We start from the raw sequence: 19,126 nt of genomic DNA, 5'->3' as shown, positions 1-19,126 counted from the left end.
TATATAAATAAGCATAATTTCTTAAGTATTATTTTGGCTTCTTTAATATATTCTTAAGTGCTGTCATAGCTATTATGCTTCCATTTCTAATTGTTATAATACAGTTGTTTTCATGTGACCTTGTTTAAACATTCCACTTAGAAAACTGAAATCAACACAGAAAAACAAAACAGATTTCTTTAGTACATCACAGTTCTCCAAGATCTTAAGAAATACTTACATAAACTTTCTGAACCACTTCCATGTGTATATTTGGTATCTTTACTAATACTCTCGATAGCATGGACTGCTTCACTGGCCACTAGAGACTAAAATTAATAGAATGTGGAATTTCGGTTAATGTACAGCTTTAAAACAGGACATGTAGAAGTTTCTAAAAAAAATCATATATTAATTGACTCAGACTATATATATGAAGAAACAGACAGTAGAATGGTGGTCGCCAGGACCTGGCAGGGGAGATATTGATCAAAGGACGCTAACTTCCAGTTATAAGTTGAATAAGTTCTGGAGATCTAATGTGCAGCATGATGACTACAGTTAACAATATTATATACTTGAGAGCTGATTAAAGAATAGATCTTAAAAAATTATAATTATGTGAGGTGATGGATGTGTTAACTCACTTTATTGTGGTAATTATATCACAATATATGTGTGTATCAAATCATTACACTATATACCTTAAACTTACACAATGTGTATGTCAATTATTCTCAATAAAGTTGGAAAAAAATTATGCATATGAAAAATCTACATTCAAAAGATAAATCAAGAAGAATAAATTAACTTTAAAAAATGTTTTTTGCTTTATGGAAATCACAGTTGGTTGTCTTTAAATATAGATTCTTCCAATGTATTGAAATTTTTATTTAATTTGAAAAAAATAACTTTCACATGCCTTTTTAAGGAATTCATTTATTTTGTAAAATGAAGTATAATTTTATTTCAAAAGCGAACAACTTGGGATTATTTCATTCCTAGACAAAATTATCACCAAACTTTAAATCCAACATCTCTAAACAATATTATACCTAAGGCATGCCTGATTCCCTTCTCATCCTTTTCACAAACTCTATTTTATTCTTGTGTAAAATGTCTAATAACTCCTAAAGACTCATAAATAAAGAAAGGTATCATTCCTGGTATGGAGCAGGGTAACAACTAAGTCTCCTATTCTACTACTTTTGTTTCTAGCTTACCCAGATCTTTCTGAAGTTAAATGGTATTCACTGTCACTCTCTTGAATGACCCAGAGGAATATCATTGGATAAGATGTTGTGCCATTCTTTTGTTCAAAATAAAAGTTTGGATGGAAGCCCATTGTCTATACAATAAAATGCAAATTATTTTGACATTCAAACAAGTTGACCTTATCTTCATAAGCTGACCTCATCTACTTTCAGAGAGTGTCACTCTTCACTCTGTACCCTCACAGTCCCCTGGACATACTTCTCATGAGAAATACCATCTTCTCAGCTTGGCATGTCTTCCTGTCCACCTGTAGAAATCCTATTTTTTACTGTCTGGCTAAAGTTGTATCTGTACCTCGATGTCAATAGCACTTTATCATTCCTTTTTCTTTTATTGTATTGTCAACTATATTTCAAAAAAGAGAGTGAGTGGGGTGGGGGGTGCTCTTGCCTCAATGCTGCAATTGGAAGTGCTTTAAATAGGACCTCTGGGGGTTAGGGAGATCATCATGCAAACAATTCCTGATGCACCTGTCAAATTGATGAGTATTGTGCTAAGACTTGATCTGTGGTAGCTATTGTAGAAAGCTAGTGACCAGAAAGTTGCATAATTCCAGAGACTCTTTCCTGGTTCTTGCTTGTATGTGGAGTATATCCAGGTGGAATAATTCCCTCCTGACCTTCAAAGAACTTGTCTGACTTTTCCTTAGCCCATCTGCTGGACTAAAGTTCATGTTCTCAGGGTAAGGCCACATTCTTTACATTCCTTCTGTGAACCCTGACCCTGGGTAACCCTCAGTAGAGTTAGACCAAAATATAAGCATCTTTTCATTTGTATTCTAGAGGAGAAATTTTTTTCCCACAGTTTTTGATTCTTGAACTAAGTATTATTTTATCTCTGAAATACTAATGATAAAAATAATTAAGTAGTACTTACCAGTTCCTCGTGGTCTTTGCTTTTGCTTCTGCTATAGGAATATGGAAACACTATCTTCTGGGAATATGAATGCATAGTGATGTAAGCTTTAATGTGGTTGATATTTCTTCTTAAGAAATTAGCCACTGCCTTCACTTCTGGTTCCGATTCAGGGTAAAGTCCACAGTAGATTTCTGAGCATGAGAAACTTGATGCACCTTTCTCTGTGGTGAAATTGATAGAATTATGAGGGGATTCACATACTATAGTAATTTGTGATTTCCCTCACAATGTATTCTCCTAATATCTATGGTATAACATTTTTAGATAATGGATTACATAGAGCTCTGTAAAGAGCATATTTCTGATGTTCACTAAATGTTATTTATGTGAACTCAAATATTTATATGTCCTCATAGCAGACACTCCAACATTTGCTGCATGGGGGCAGCCATCTTGCAACCTTGAGAAAGTGGCTAAGAGAGTCTCAGAAATGCTAGCCCTGCCTCCAAACTTCCGGTTATATGAGAAAAATAAGCCCCACTTTCTTTAATCTGTTATAAGTTTGTTTTTTTCTGATATACGTAGTTTAAAAATTAATAATCAATATAGCCCATAAAAGAAAAGTATCATTTGGGAACTAAGACTATGCAAATTTTATAACAAAAAAAAAATCCAATCAAAAAATGGACAGAGGACCTGAACAGACACTTTTCCCAAGAACATATACAATGGCCAACAAACATGAAAAGATGCTCAACATCGCTAGTTATTAAGGAAATGCAAGTTAAAACCACAATGAGATACCATCTCACACCTGTTAGAGTAACTATAATCAACAGGACAAATAATAACAAATGTTGGCGAGGATGCAGAGAAAAAGGAACTCTCATACACTGCTGGTGGCACTGCAAATTTGTACAGTAGCTATGGAAAACAGTATGGACGCTCCTTAAAAAACTAAGAATTGATCTGCCATATAATTCTTCTGCTAGGTATTTACCCCAAAGACTTAAAAACTCATATCTGAAAAGACATTTGCACACCGATGTTCATAGCAGAATTATTCACAGTGGCCAGGACATGGAAGCAACTGAAGTGTCCTACGATAGATGATTCCTAAAGAAGCTGTAGTACATATATACAACAGAATATTACTCAGCCATAAGAAGGAATGAAACACTGCTATTTGCGACAACATGGATGGACAGAGAGATAATCATGCTAAGCAAAATAAAGCAGACAGAAAAAGTTGAAAACCACATGATATCACTTATATATGGGGTATAAACCTAAAACAACAAACAAACAAACAGGACAAACAAACAGAGACTCATGGACATGGACAATAGACTAGTGGTTACTAGAGGGTAGAGGGGCGGAGAGAGGAGGGAAGGAGATGGAGTAAAAGGGGTCAATTATGTGGTGACAAAGAAATCTAAGGGAGGGGAACACAGAATGCAATATATATATATATATATAAATATATATATATATGGCATCTATATATATATATAGATGCCTTACTGATAAATTGTACACCTGAAACTTACTGGACTTTGTTAACCAACATCACCAAAAAAATAAAAATAAATAAATAAAATTGTGACCTGTCCCCATCAAAAAAAAAAAAAAAAAAAGAATATGCAAGTTCACCTTCTGTGCTACTTCTAACTTGCTAAAGTGGTTTAGTAAATAAAATGAGATGGGGGTATTTGGTGCCAGAATAATGTTTATGCATTCTTTTGAAAGATTATAGTATATACTGCTTTGAATTATAGCCTGCCTCCCAACACATCTCATTTCTGTCCCTAATTCACAGAGAGCCACCTCTAACCAAAAAATTATTCCCTCCCGGAAACAGTTTATTAGCTCTAAACTGGATCCTTAACTCGTATTCTGCCAAGTTGAAGATTCTAGTTTCAGTCCAACTGCTCTCTTGAACAAAGAAGATAACAATAACACCACTAGCTGACACCCATCGAGCATATGAGATATGTATGTATGTATGTATGTATGTATGTATGTATGTGTGTGTGTGTGTATGTATGTATGTATGTATTTATGTATGTATCAGGAACTCTGCTAAGATTAACACACATTTCGTTTAATACTCACATAATCCTTTGAAGTAAATACTGTTATTTTAAGAGATGCGAATTGGACACTCTTGGTGGTCAACCATCCTACAATAAAAGGCTATGTAACATATTGTTAATTACCCAATCGATTCTAATCTTGATTTTGCCACTTAATAGCTATATGGCCTTGTTTTTCAACCTATGCATACCTTGATTTCTTTATCTGCTAAATGGAAAAAAATACACATTAAATGAGGATTTAATGAGGTTTCAATGAGCTAATGCATACAAAGCACTTTGCACAGTGCCTGGCATATATACTAAGTGTTCACTCTCTGTTGTTTCTCGCCATTGTTATCATTGTCACCATTATCATGAGGAATGGAACTCACAAAAGCCAGTGTGCATCACAGAGATGAGACAGAAGAGAAAAGACTCAGTGAGCCCCCTACATTGCTCTAGCCCAGTTGCAGTCTGTTTCTGAGGCCCAGCTGCATTCTTGTCCTTGGGTTCCTTGGACCACTCCATTATCCTTACAGAGCTTGCCCTTTCTTAAGCTTGCTCTGCTTTCTTCCTGTTATTTTCAAAGGAAACAACCTTAATGTTAGTTAAGCGTTCTTTTTCCCACAAGGAAATTTTGTACTGAACATCCAAGGCCTTTACAAGTATTTTATTTGTTTTACTTTTTAACCAATAATGTGATTGGACAAACCATTTTTGATAGTTCAGTCAACTTCAAATTCTCCTGGCCTTTTTCCCCTGATATACATATAGTTCTGGAAAATAAAGATTATCTATTAGGGGTAGAAGTTGGAGAGGACATAAAAGAGTTGAAGGGAGAGGTGGTACCATAATATGAATCTTCAGACCAGAGCTGTTCAATAGAAATATAATGTAAGTCACTTATTTAAGTTTTCAAGTAATCACTTTAAAAAAACAACAGGTAAAACTAATGTTAAGAATACATCTTGTTTAACCCAATATGTACAAAGTATCATTTCAAGTGTAACCAATATAAAAATTATCATGAGATATTTTGTTACTTTTTCATGCTAAAACTTCAAAACCTGGTGTGTATTTTATAATAACTATGCATCTCCATTCAAACAAGTCACATTTCAAAGGCTCAATGTCCACATGTGGCTAGTGGCTACTGTCTTGGACAATGCACCTTCAGATTCTCATTCTGTGACTCTCATCCTAGAGATGTCAAGCATTTTGGAGAAAAGAATAGGAGGTCAGGAAACTTGAATTTGAGACTCTGCTTTGCCATTAAGCAGGCACATTAATCTGGGCAAGCTACTTCATCTCTCTTAGCCTAAGTGCTTACTTTGGACCAAGAGGTGCTTGGTTTACCAGGTCCCTTCAAGTTAGAGCATTATTTGACCTATAGGCAAAGAATCAAGAAATGTCAGAAGAGGTAAGACAGAAAATAGACTAGAAATAACAAGGCCTTGGCGAATAGGGAATGAAGAGATGTTGCTTAATGATTACAGAGTTTCTGTTTGGGATGATGCAAGTTTGGGGAATAAATATTGGTGATGATTGTACTAGACTGTGAATGTACTTAATGCCACTGAATCGTATAGTCAAAATGGTTAAAATGACAAATTTATGTTATATATATTTTACTATAATAAAAAATAATTAAAAGATACTACTGTCTCATAGGAAAAGGAATAAAGAATTTTTCACTGCATACCCATTGTAAAAACTTTGTAATTTAACTTAACATTTTTGAAAATTTGTGTATCTGTCTTAGGAAGTTTGAGACCAAAATGCCCTTTGTAATGGACTGACTTCTGCCCCCCATCCCAAATTCATTTGTTTAAGCCCTAATCCGCAATGTTCTGTATTTAGAGATAGGGCCTTTAAGGAGCTAATTAGGGTTTAATAAAGTCACAAAGGTGGAAGCTTGATTCACTATGGCTGGTTTCCTTGAAAGAAGAGAGGCATATCAGGGATGATCAAAACACAGAGAAAAGGCCATGTGAGGACACAATGAAAAGGTGGTCATCTATGAGCCAAAGAGAGAGGCCTTGGAGAAACCCACCCTTCTGACACCTTGATCTTGGATTTCCAGTCTCCAGAACTGCAAGAAATAAATTTCTCTTGTTTACATCACCCAGTCTGTGATATTTCCTTATGCCAGCCCTAGCAAACTAAGATATTCCCAACCTCATTCTCATCTCTAGCGCACATGCACATACATACACACAAACAATTTTAATACAAAGGAAGGGTAAAATGAACATAAAATGAATAAGTAGGCTTGATACATCACTTCCTATTAATAAGCGAGGTACTCTAATAGATATTTTACAAAGTATTACAAAGGCATATTCTAGTTGTAGGGGCAAGGAAAAGATAAGATTTAATTCTTTCTCATTGGCTTACTTATGTGATACTGAAAAGATGCTGGGGCATTTGGCAAAAAAAGAGTCCTTACAATTACTTTTTGTTTTATTTGGAACTCTTTCTTCTCTATGTACTTGCTGCTTCTGCTTCTGTTTTTAACTCTTGTGATGTGTAATAATATAAAGCCATGCCTTAGAAGAGCCTGAGATATTTCTTGTTGGCAATAACAATATATTTTGACTACTTGGCTATTCAAATTAGGTAACAATGCCTTCACCATGAAAAATATTAAGTAAAATAGAGCACCAAAAGAGTTTTAACTAAAATAAAAAGTTCCTAAAAGGAATTTATAACTGATGAGTGATTGTCAGAGAAGAATCTCAATAAACTTGGAGTCAGTCAGCCTGACTTTATATCGCAGTTCTGCCACTCTGTAGCTTACTGTGTTCCAGCAAGGGATTTAACCCTTTAAATTCTGGGATTCTTCTATGATATGTAGGTAATAAAATGTAGGAGATGAACTATGTAAACTGTTTGGCACTTAATAACTGTCAGTTCTATTTATTCAGGCCTATTTTATATTAGCTGCTGCTTCTCTGTCTCCCTTGCTCAGTTGTCATTGCTACAACAGTCTTTGGGCCTCAGCAGGCACTTTTATTAGGCAATCTTGAGAACAGCTCTAATGGATAAACCACTACATGATTCCTTTGAGCCTGAGACAGGATTAACTGCTCTTTCTTCTCCTTACTGACTACATCTCTAGCTCTCTTAGAACAACTAAATTCATTCACATGTTCATTGAATAAACATTTTCAGAGAACCCTCCATATGTCAGGCACTGCATTAGGTCATAGATAATGGTTATTGCCCTCATGGAATTTCTAACCTGGAAGGGGAAAGAAATAAAAAAGGTAATTACTTTGTTGTGGAGTTTTCATATGTGCTCTGGGATAATGATAAAATGTTCAAAATCACGAATAACCACTTCTTTTTTTAAAGAAAATATGTAAGATCATGTACATATGTAGGATATTACAGGGGCAAAGGGCTAGAAAGAAGAGGGCATTTCTGTCCACAGGAGCTTAAACTCCTTGTAATCTCCAAGGAGCCACATGCTCTCACTTCCAAAAATATACATGATTGAAGCTTATTGTTCAGTGTAGTTTTGTAGTTGTTTCTTAAATGTTGTGCCTATGAAATACAATGGGAGACTGAAAGGTGAACTAACACCTACTTCTCTGAGAGCAGACAATGTTCCAGAATGCTTTAATCAATGTTCATTGAGTACCTTAAGTCAAAGAATGATAAACTCCCATCCACTAGACAAAGTTTATCTTTATGATATTCATGAAAGAAAGAACTCGATAAGAAAGTAAACAGTAAACATAAAAGAAAATGTTTTCAAACACTATGGAAGTAAACATTTACCTATGCAAATCAGAGGTACCCACCAAACCCTGGTCTCTGCTGTTGCAGGAAGCGACATCCAATTGAGGAATTGGACACTCAGACAACTTTGTTAGAGAAAGGAGAATTTAATGCCAGCGGAGAGCGTGGGGCTTTCAACAGACCCAAAGCATGATTTCCCCTTGGTTAGATTTCTTACAGTGTATATACCCTTGCAGTGTCCATTCAAGGGGCACGTGATTCCTTTGTCTGAGGTTTCACATGTGCTTCATGACTCACTATGGGAGGGGGAGCTTTGGGTCAGGGTTTGCAAGCGGGGAGGAATTTCCAGGCCAGTGGTCTTACAGGTCGTTTGTTTTGCAACCTTGGCGTTATCAGCACTGTTATAGGATTCTCGAACAGAGAGATGGGACATTGAGGCTCTAAGTAGGAAACAACACTTATTAATGCCAGCACCTGTTCAGCGGATTCCTATCCAAAGGGTGAGCCCCGACTATAACATAACAAGCAGTTTTATAGTCTTGTTATTCCTACACAACTACAGAGATAAGAAAGGACATTAGTTGATTGGACAACCATGAATCAACAGATGTGAGCTGGAGAGTCCTGGAAGAGGGAGAGAGGGCAGTTAGGAATGGGCTTTAACTGGCTGAGTTGGTCATTTCTGCAAGCCCTCCTCTCCTCTCTCAGTGCTATCCTAAGGATGAAAATTATTTGTTTATTAAAGTAGGAAATTTGAGTCACTTCCTTATTATTCTAGAAAAATTTAATTTTAGAATTTTTAAGCTAGAAGTTACCTTCAAGAACTGGTTCAACTTCTTTTTTTTAAAAGATGAGGAAACAGCAGAGGGGAGAGGTTCAGGTGATTTGCTGACTCTAGTCAATAATATTCACAGCATTACTTTAACCAAAACATTAATTATTTAAATTACTTCCTGATTCAGGTAGACTTCCCCTCTAATTAGTTTTAATTAATGGTTCTTTCTTTATGAGTACCACCTTTTCAATGAAGTAACATTGCTAGAAATAAAGCAAACAACCTACCACACCAGTGTTTGGAAGCAAAGTTCCTGTTCAAGTCTGTTCCAATACAAGGATTGTTTTCATGAAAAGAACGGTTCTTTCTCCACATTCGATTCTAAATAAACAAAACACAGATAACCATGGTGGCTATGTTTGTGGTTCAAGGAAAGACAGAACTTTTAAAACCTAAGTAACCAGGGTTGTGTTTCTTTTAGTCAACCCCATCACTTCTTCCTGTCAGTCTTCACAGTATTCCTTTACACAGCTCCTGTTTCTAGGTAGGTCTCAATCACATTCACTCTAACTATTTCAGTTGGAATAATAAAAAAAATCACAATATTTGATTAATTTTGATGTAGACAAATTTTCACTTGGTTTTGCTAGACTGCATATTGGCCTTCTTGTTTAGTCTTGTTTCCCTTAATTTTATGCATCATCATTTTGAGTTCTTTCTAAGAAAAGTAAAATAACTTTGTGTTTCAACTCAAATTAAAACTGTTAGGAGTTTCTTTTTTTAATTGAAATATATTTGACATCTAATATTTCATAAATTTAAGGTGTACAACATGTTGATTTGATACATTTATATATTGTAATAGGATAGCCATTGTAGCAACAGTAAAAACCTCTATCAGATCACATAATTATCATTTCATTTTTATGGTGGGCATAATTAAGATTTAGTATCTTAGCACATTTGATGATTATAATACAGTATTGTTGAGTAATGAGTTTCAATGATCTCTTTAGACTGAATTCAACACTCTAAAAGCTACAGGAGACAGAAAGAGGAAAACATCTCTAGCCTGATGGCTCCTTTGATTGTACTGATTCGATTCTGGTTTGGAGACATAAAGCAAATTCCCCACTGGATTCTTGGGGCAAACTAGGAAATTTTATCATGTAAACAGTTGCATAGACTTTAAGTTCTAAGTTTGGGGTGATATGGCACTTTTTTCCCCTACTCTCACCAGCCCTTCTGCCCAAGCCTCCCTGTCTGCTTCCAACCCCTGGCTTGTGGTTTGGTGGGTAGTAACAATTGCCCTGGAGAAATTAGGTTCTCAAACTGCAGGGACAATTGACAGAGTTAAAACAGAAAGGCCAGCTGGAAAGTAAGAACATCTAAAGGATAACTGATTTCCGCTATGATTCAGGTGAAGGCATAAACTTATTATAGTATCGATCTACAAATGTGACCATTTATTGAACACTAAATTTGTGTTATGTATATGGTAGGTATTTCTCATTAGTTCAAGATTTGCCCTCCCGCACCTGTAAACGCTTATCCACAGTATTCCTCTCACCTGAGATGACTTTTTTAAAAATCAATCTCTATCACTCCTGTCTTTTCTGCATAAATTGCCTCCTATGTGAAACAATTTCTGTATAATCCCAAATATTTCTAATCACTGCAATTATTCTCATTCTCCTTAGTGTTTACATGTGCTATTCAAGTAGGTTTTTCTGAACTTATATATACTTAGTTGCCTTTTTATATCCCCCTCATTAAATTGAAAAAGATTGTACTTCATATTGTTTGAGTAATTTTACATGAATCATGATGGGCTAGAGAAAACATTTATAATGGTGGTTTCTGATGTAGATGAGATTGACCAGGATACTTATATTTATATTGATTGATTTAAAAGGTACTAAGGTTTAAATTCACATATCGGCTAGAATAAAAGCTCAGTTAGAAAGCTGTTTTAGGTCTTTCAATTTATGATTTTACAAATCAAAATGCTATTCAAAGGATTCCTAGTAAGAATAAATGGATATAGGCATTACACATCAATGGTAGCAAATATCTCGAAAAGAGTCACAATCAGACGTTATACACATCTTGATGGGAGGACACACTTGCACAATGAAGTCTTGCCAAAAAAAAGTCAATCCTGAATCTAATTAAGCCTCTAGATCCAAATATCAAGTTTTAGAAAATTAAGAGGACAGTAGAATCTTTTAAACTGCAACGTGGCAAAATTCAAATAGCAAATCCAGACAATGGGAAACACTTCATTCAGTTCAATGAATAAACTGCAAGAAAGAATGAGAGTAAAAGAGTAAGCGTGAGAGCATCTATGGATTAAAATAGAATTAAATGACATGTAAATCAATCATAACATACTAACCTTCTTTGGATCCTGAATCACAGAAAGAAACTTATTAAAAAGTTATGATATCACTGGAAATTTAAATAGTGATTGGACATTTTATATTAATTATTGTTAATTAATTTATATATGTAATTGTACTGTGGTTGTTTTTTAAGAATTCGTAGAGATGCATAGCAAAATATTTATTGATAAAATAATATAATATCTGAGATGTGTTTCAAAATAATATGGATAAGGTAAAAGTAGGTGGGGCATGTAGATAAAAAAAGATTGGCTATGAATTGATTATTTTTGAAGCTGTCTGACAGGTACATAGGAGTTAAAATTATTTCCACACATATATGTTTGAATTTTTCCATAATGATAATTAAACATTTTTTTTATAATAAAACCATTGTGCCAAGATCCAGGATTCTATGAATAATTCAGCCTGTGTATCCTGTATCCTTAAAGGGAGCATATTTTGTTTTATTTGGCTTCACTTACCTTTTTCCATGTATAGTCATAACCATCCACATTAACTACCGGCATGACATAGAAATCCAAGTGCCTCAGAAGATTGGTATATAGACTTTCTTCCTCATGGTATTGAGTTACCTACAAATTAAACCAAGTATGTTTAATAATATCTCTTTTAAGTTCTTCTAAACTTTATCTGTTTCTTTGTGTGTTTTTATTTTTTTTAAAGGTCGCTAAAAAATATTTAACTTTCAGGAAGCATATCAGTTCCTGGAAAGAATGAATTTAGGGTACTAAACTGCCAAGTGTGGTAAATGCCTTGGATACAGGACGAATGGTTTTCCTATTTAATGGAGGCACCAAACAGAACCAAATGTTTTCTAAAATTTTCTCTAAGAAACAAAAATAATTATTTGTTAAATCCATAAAGCCTACCACAAATATTTAAGGAAATAAAAATCTAGACATAGTTCCACTTCTTTTTCAATAATCCATATCAACCAGAGCTTAAACTAACCTTGTCATATGCCCAGATAGAACTAATGATATTTTCTGTGTTGTCTTCATAACTTATGGAGCTAAATTTTTGCAGCAATAAAGTGTGTTTTCCAAGCATCAGATTATTCGGCTTTAAAATCAGCCATAGCTTTTCCTAGGTACTGGCTATGAGTTTCCCAGTAGGCATCATCTAACACTGGTCTTCTCTGCTTTAGACTCACACCTTCATTAGGGTCACATATTTCAACATGATCCAATGATGTCCTCATTTCAATGACTGAAAAGTTTACCCCAGACTAACCAAACATAGAGGCAGGAGAAACACAAAGACAAATTTCAGCTGGTTAAACCTTTATCTAGGACTGAGATTTGGTATAAAACCTTCACTTGTGGCAACTTTGCTACCTTTTAATTTGTGGATTAGTTTACAATTATTTGTTGCTTCAAACTTTATTTGAAAAACTTTAAGAAATGGTTTTATTATCAACAAAAGAAAAATGTTTTTTAAATCCTACCTTAGCTATAGCAAAATGTTTACCATTTTCTCTTCTAATATTTAAAATATTATATTTATATTTCCCTAAAATAATTATGTCATATTAAAATTCTTTGCAATGGATAACACTTATGAAGAATAGGAGAAAAAAAAGCAAAAGTATAAGTTATTTTTTAACCTACTACGGGTCAGAAATGAAAGCTGAATGAGAAGGAAGAAAATTTTATAGGATAAAAGAAGCTATTTTAAATAGCTGAGCAACTAGTTAAATATGCTTTTATTCTACAAATTTGTAAATTTATGTCAGAGTCATGTTTCAGTAATAACATAGCATTCATTGTCAGAAGAAAAGATTATAAGATCTTATTTATTTCAAAATATAAAGCATTTATCATTTTTATTTCTGCAATGTGTGCTGAACTTTTAATAGATATGGCATGGTGAATTTCTTCATCTGCTTCACTCTCTTTACTTCCTTACTATCTTTATCAATGGTTGATGAAAATCTTTCAGCAGAAAGTTAGGCTTTAAGAGACGATCAATATTAGCTGTGGAATTTCTTGTATAATAGTAGGGCTCCAAATAGGTGGGGTGAGTGAGGGCGGAAATATAACCTTCGTAAAAAGAAGGATAGAGAGGAAACTCAGCAATAAGAGTACTTCTCAATGTCTGTAAGTGGAGAAGTAGACCCCGATGAAAGGGCGACCTGAATGTATCAGCTAGATAATATAGTGTCCTTAGGCCTTTAAATATTTTTCTGATTGGCTAAAGGTAAGATTGAGTTATACTTGGAACTATGGCAGGCCTGTGTTCCTTTCCAGGCATAACCATACTACAGCAAGGTTATATAGATGCAGAGAAATCCAAGAAATGTTCTTAATCAACTTTGTGAAATATGTCGTTACTTATTAAAATCTCTTCAGGTTTGACATTTATCAAATAATCTATTCTTCAAAAGCATACAATCTAAATATCTAAACATGTAATTGAAGTAATTTAACCTCTAAAATTCTATAAGCCTACCTTATAATTCTGACTTAGTACTATCAACTGTGTTTAAAGACATTAATTCTTTTTCAAATAACATTTTCAGCCAAGTCAAACATGTTCATAAATCTAATAGTTCTTTACTATTAATTTGTGATCGATGTATCATGGGGCTCTCTAAGCATATCTTATCCAATGAGTTTTCATAGTATTCTGTAAATATATTTATATCTAGTGAATAAATTACTTTTAATAAGGTGAGTGGCTGAAGAAATTATGCCAGACACACAAAAGGTATACCACCAAATGATAATATAATTGAAATCATTGTCCTACTATAAGCAATTGAGAATAAAGATGAGGAAAGGGGGTGCCAGAGGAGAGCATAAAAGTAAGTGAGTGATTAGGAGGTGGGAGATGAAGCCTTGACTGATTCCTATCAGGTAGGCCAGTGTCAAATGATTACTTAGTTCTTTTTGCCTGGGGTACACTAAAGCTTTGTCTTTAAAATGATTCTAAACAGCAACCAACAACAGTACCAATAACCATTTGATAGAGAATAAATATTATATGAAAGCATATAAAATGTATAAGAAGATTTTAAAATAAACTGTTACTCCTACTACCATTAGAAATATAGCAAAGAACTGTATGTCTCAGTTTTTCTCTAATTTCTATGTATGGATGGATAATTCTGACCTTATCCAATGGCAATAAGGTATTAGCCCAATGGTTTGTAATGTTTAGCTCCTACTCACTGGACCCCATAGTTGTATTTCAGCCTAAACCTGCAGTACTGATTTGAATTTCAAATGTAACAAAAAGATATTGACTGCCAATTATGTGGACTGAACAACACACTGGGTTATGGAGAAGCACCGCCCCCCCCAGCCCCACGAAAAGACTTTAGAGATTATCTTAGCCCTCGAAAAACTAATATAAGTGTTGTTAGAAAAGAAAAAAAAAACCATTCAATGTTATAAATATGATAATAAAATTGAGATATACAAAGTGGCTCAGGTTAATTCTGTGGGATGCTTGGGATTGGAATTGCTGGAGGGTGATCATAGGGGCAAGAAATTCAGGATACAGGTGAGTGGGTGATTTGTGATGAGACTCAGGCTTGTTAGTGAAAAAAAGAGATTCCTGGAAAGGAGCTGATAAATTAGAAGAAAGTAGATATATCCAAGAACTGGAAATCTACTAAAGAAAAAAATGAAAAAATGCATAGCAGGTGTGAAGAATGAGAGAAATGGAAGGAGAGGAAATTAAGAAGTCAGACTGTTAAGTGGCCCCTCCTAGCCTTCCCTGTCCATGGTCACATTCTAGATCTAATGATCAGGAAGAGAATTATTTCTGAGATCCAGAGGATGGACATGGGAGAAATTTACTAAAACAGAGTTGAGGTTAGGTTTGGTAATGTAGAGTTCAAGGAGCTGAGAAGATGATTAATCAAATGGGTCTCACATATGGACTTTGGATTCACTCAGAATGAATGCAAGAGTTGCAAGGGAATGAAGGACCATGAGCCAGGTTCTAGGAAATTATCTGGAGGCCAATAGATGACAGTAATAAGAAAAGACAAAGTTAGAATAACCAGATCAGATTATGAGTTTGGGGGGAGAATGAGAGCAATGGCAGTATTAGGACAGGAGATTGTTGATTCACTTCTCCTGGTCCCTTGGCATGTGAAGATATGAAGGAGCAGGCCCTCTACTTGATGGAGCTCCTATGAAGCAAAATCCTTCTCAAGTCATGTGTCAGTTAAGATGAGGAACAGCAGAAGGAATTCTGTGGAAGCCCTGAGGTTGTAGAGTGCCAACTTTGTGTGCAATTAAGTGAGAGTTCTCCAGGGTAGAGGTTCAGAGGAAAGATAGCAGTGAGAAAAGTCAGCTTACAGACAAAGTACTGAGCAAGGTGTGATGGTTCATTGGGCTCATATGTTATGCCAGACCTCTGCTTGGTGTGGACTTGGTGATGTAGTCATGCACAAGTGAGCCTCAGCCCCTGCTTTTGCAGAAGTAGAAAGGATCTAAATTGGGCCTCCAGAAGATGAAAGAGAGGCACAGAAAGAAATGACTGGCCTCAAGTTTTCTAAAGTGTAGAACAATAGGTTTCCTTTAGCTGAGACTGAAACAAAACTTTAAAAATCTTTATTGAGTGGGAAAAGGAAGGGACAGACTGAGATAATGGAAAAAATATATATCGTGGTCTCTGCCCCACCACACCTCTGGTTCCTGGCACAAAGCTCGTAAAACCCTCGTAATTTCCTAAAAGAGCACTAGCAGCATCTTTTGTTCAAATATTTGGTCTTTGCTACAGCCATGCCACCCTGAACAAGTCCAATACCATCTGATCTCGGAAGCTAAGCAGGGTTAGGCCTGGTTAGTACTTGGATGGGAGACTATCAAGGAAGACCAGGTGCCGAAGGCATAAGATTTTTTAAAAAAAGGAATTGTAAGCTGACAAGGTCCTTGCAATCTGTGAGATCAACCTAGGGTTGCCTCGCCTAAAAAATAAATAAAAATAAAATAGAGTAAAATATTTGATCTTTGACACTGCGTCCCGATACAGAATTCCTAAATCCCTTGAAATTTCCTGGGTTAAAGCAATATCTTTTGTTCTGATGAGGTAGGCTCCTGAATGAGGACTAGTTAACAGAAAGACCAAGCCGGGATTAGAAGCTTGAAATTTTCAGCCCCATTCTTTATCCTCCAAGAAGAGAAGAAGAACTGAAAATTGATCCATCGTGCCTACATTATAAAACCTCTATAAAAATCCCAAAGGTATGGGGTTCATGGAGCTTCCGAATTTCTGAACACATGGAGGTGCTGGAGGAATGGTGCACCTGGAGAGGGCAGGGAAGCTCTTGATCCCTTCCCACATAACTTGCCCTATTCATCCCTTTTATCTGTCTTTTCATATATAAACTGGTATATGGTAAATAAACTGGGTTTTTTTTGAGTTCTGTGAGCTGCTCCAGCAAACTGATTTAACCCATGGAGCGGGTCTTGGGACCCTTCAATTTACAGTTGATTGGTCAGAAACAAAGATAACAACCTGGACTTTCAATTAACATCAAGTATGGAGAGGGGTTGGGCAGGCCTGTGGAATCTAATGCTATCACCAGGTAAATAGTGTCAGAATTTAGTTAAATTATAGGACACTCAGCTGGTGTCACAGAATTGCTTGGTGTGGGGGAAATCCTCACATATCTGGTATCAGAAGTGTTATGAGTGTAGTAATATGTGATTAAAGGAGAAACATAGGAGTAATGTAGGTTTTCTTTACACAGACTTGAAAGCAAAGACTTCAATTTACCCTTGGGTGCTTTACTTTTTAAATATAAAGTCTACCTACACAAATATTTTAAAGCTAAATATTGTATTTTATTTTTCCTCCTACAGTTGTTTGAATCATTATGAAAGTCAGATGATCTAGATTAGTTTTAGGCAGGAAAGAATGGAGCTTAAATGTCCATTAAAAAGAGCTTGTTAACTTGGGCTACAAAACTCAGGCTCACAGTATTGGGGGCAAAATATTTGACTGTAAGTTTCTCTAACTGTATCTTGTTTTCCATTGTATCTCTGGGGTCCAGACCTTATAGGCAATTTATAAATATTTGTGGAATAAGTAATTTAATCTTAGAAAGATTCAGCAAGTGTGGGGTGGGGAATAGCATGTGTAGTAGGAAGAAAAAGTTTTAATGTTGAGAAAGAGAGCAATTAAGGACAACTTCATCAAGATGAATGAGTCAATATGAAATGAAATTTCTGGCCCCTTCCAGGTTCAGTTATAGAATAAGAAATAAACGTTCTTTCTCTCTTGCTTTGCACCTTTTTCTACTAACTGCTGCTTCATTTATTACCTAAAATGAATAAAACTGCCCAACTTTGTGAAGGTTACAGATCATCAAATGACTGGGCTGTGTTAACAGTCTGGTCAGTTGGGAATTACTCTCATTTAGTCAAGGCGGAACCAATGATGGTTGGGAACTTTACAGTAGGCTCCAGGATGCTGCAGCTCCCATAAGTGGGGAAGAGAAGATGATAAGTCAAATAAAAGCAGATAGGGATGTTATAGTTGACAAGACCCGAAAGAGGAGGAAATATTTTTACTTTCAATGTACCTCATTTATTAAGACAGATCAATCTAAGTGACAATCTCTTAATTTTCTAACTTCTATTTTGTGTTATTATATATCTCTAACTATAGAGACCATAATAACCATTATCAAAAGGACACATATTTTAAGTTACTTTTCCAAAGTTATTATGTTGTTATTATACAAAGAACAATGGCTCTTTGTTTAAATCAGTGTAGAGGACATATATGTCCATTTTATGGGATCCAAACCATAATTTTTACTGTTTTCATTTACTATAGAGGTTTATATTCATTATAATTTTTTACTTTTATGCCATATTCTTTGTCTCATATGTGGATTTTTTGATGTCAAGGTCTTCTTTGGGGACAAAATTCTCTATTATAACATGTGGAAAAATATAATCTGCTCTGTAATGCTGTACTTAATGTTCAATTTCCAAGGGCAGAATATGGCAAAAGATGCCTGGATAATTTAAATCAAAAGAAAAGAATTAATTGGAACTCGATTTGGATAATTGCTTTAGTTCTTCTACCTGAAAAAATATTACAATTGCATACTATTTTTAAATTATTTTCCAGTGTTTAGCCTTAGATAAAATGTAGGAGGCTGACAATCTTTAGCGTGATTTAAATGCTTGAAGTTATGGCTCTCAAATTTAATATGTATAAAAGTGACCTGGGAAACTTGTAAAAATTATAAATTTCTAAGCCAGAGATTTCAAGTCGAGTTCTAGGATGTGACCAGGGGAAATGCATTTAATAAACAGCCCAGCCTATTCTGACACAGGTGGTCTTTGTCCACATAATAAAAAAACTCTGGTTTAAAAGAATGTGAATGCTGTACTTACATAGCCTATGAACCATAAGCAGAAAGCAGGAGAGATCCATTCTCTGGCATGGATTCCACAGTCAATCCACACAGCATTTTTGGCTGATTGCTCCTTTCTAGAAACCTACCCAAAGAAAACCAAAAACAATAACGAGAAGCCTCAGGATAATAACTTACATTTATTTAGTGCTTATATCTAATTCTTTTAACAAATCTCTGAAATGTGCATTAGTCTCTGCATTTCTTTCAGAATTCTCAAGGGAAATTAAAAACTGGTGAGATTAAAGGTGAAGAGATGAAATTACTAGCCAACTTTCACATAACTGGTGAGAGTCAGAATTAAGGCTTAAAGCCAGGACTCTTAATTTAAAGCTCTTTTTATTCTTCCATATTTAACTAGTCATACCTGTGCTGCATGTAGAAATGTAGAAGTAGAGACCAGAGAACTAGTACTTCAGGCAATTTCTTCACACTTCGTTATAGGTAAATAAGTATGTGTTGGGTGGGCAACTTTCTGCAGGAGGTGTGGAACAAGTGGTGCCTGGCTGATTTAATCTATTCAATTTAATAAGAATCTTGAGTCATCTGAATTAGTTACCTTCTGTCTAACTGTGCTGAGTAAACACTCGGTGCTTTTCCTGACATTGGAAAGATA

The 19,126-nt window shown here is 35.1% G+C and overlaps 1 protein-coding gene across 1 annotated transcript in view; it reads right to left on the bottom strand.

Annotated features, from left to right (window-relative positions):
* Positions 1-19,126, bottom strand: part of CPB2 (carboxypeptidase B2) — a 39,924-nt gene that overhangs the window by 3,744 nt on the left and 17,054 nt on the right. The window contains exons 6-10 of the mRNA XM_039839481.1: positions 18,491-18,595; positions 11,582-11,692; positions 9,000-9,093; positions 2,131-2,333; positions 221-308 (exon numbers count right to left, since the gene is read on the bottom strand). Coding sequence (XP_039695415.1) covers positions 221-308; positions 2,131-2,333; positions 9,000-9,093; positions 11,582-11,692; positions 18,491-18,595 — 601 coding nt within the window. The remainder of the gene's footprint in view (positions 1-220; positions 309-2,130; positions 2,334-8,999; positions 9,094-11,581; positions 11,693-18,490; positions 18,596-19,126) is intronic.

This window comes from Pteropus medius, unplaced genomic scaffold (genome assembly GCF_902729225.1).
Source record: "Pteropus medius unplaced genomic scaffold, Ma_sr-lr_union100, whole genome shotgun sequence".
Lineage (NCBI taxonomy): Eukaryota > Metazoa > Chordata > Mammalia > Chiroptera > Pteropodidae > Pteropus > Pteropus medius.
Note: the sequence above shows the minus strand (reverse complement) of the source record. Positions and strands in the feature narration are given on the sequence as shown.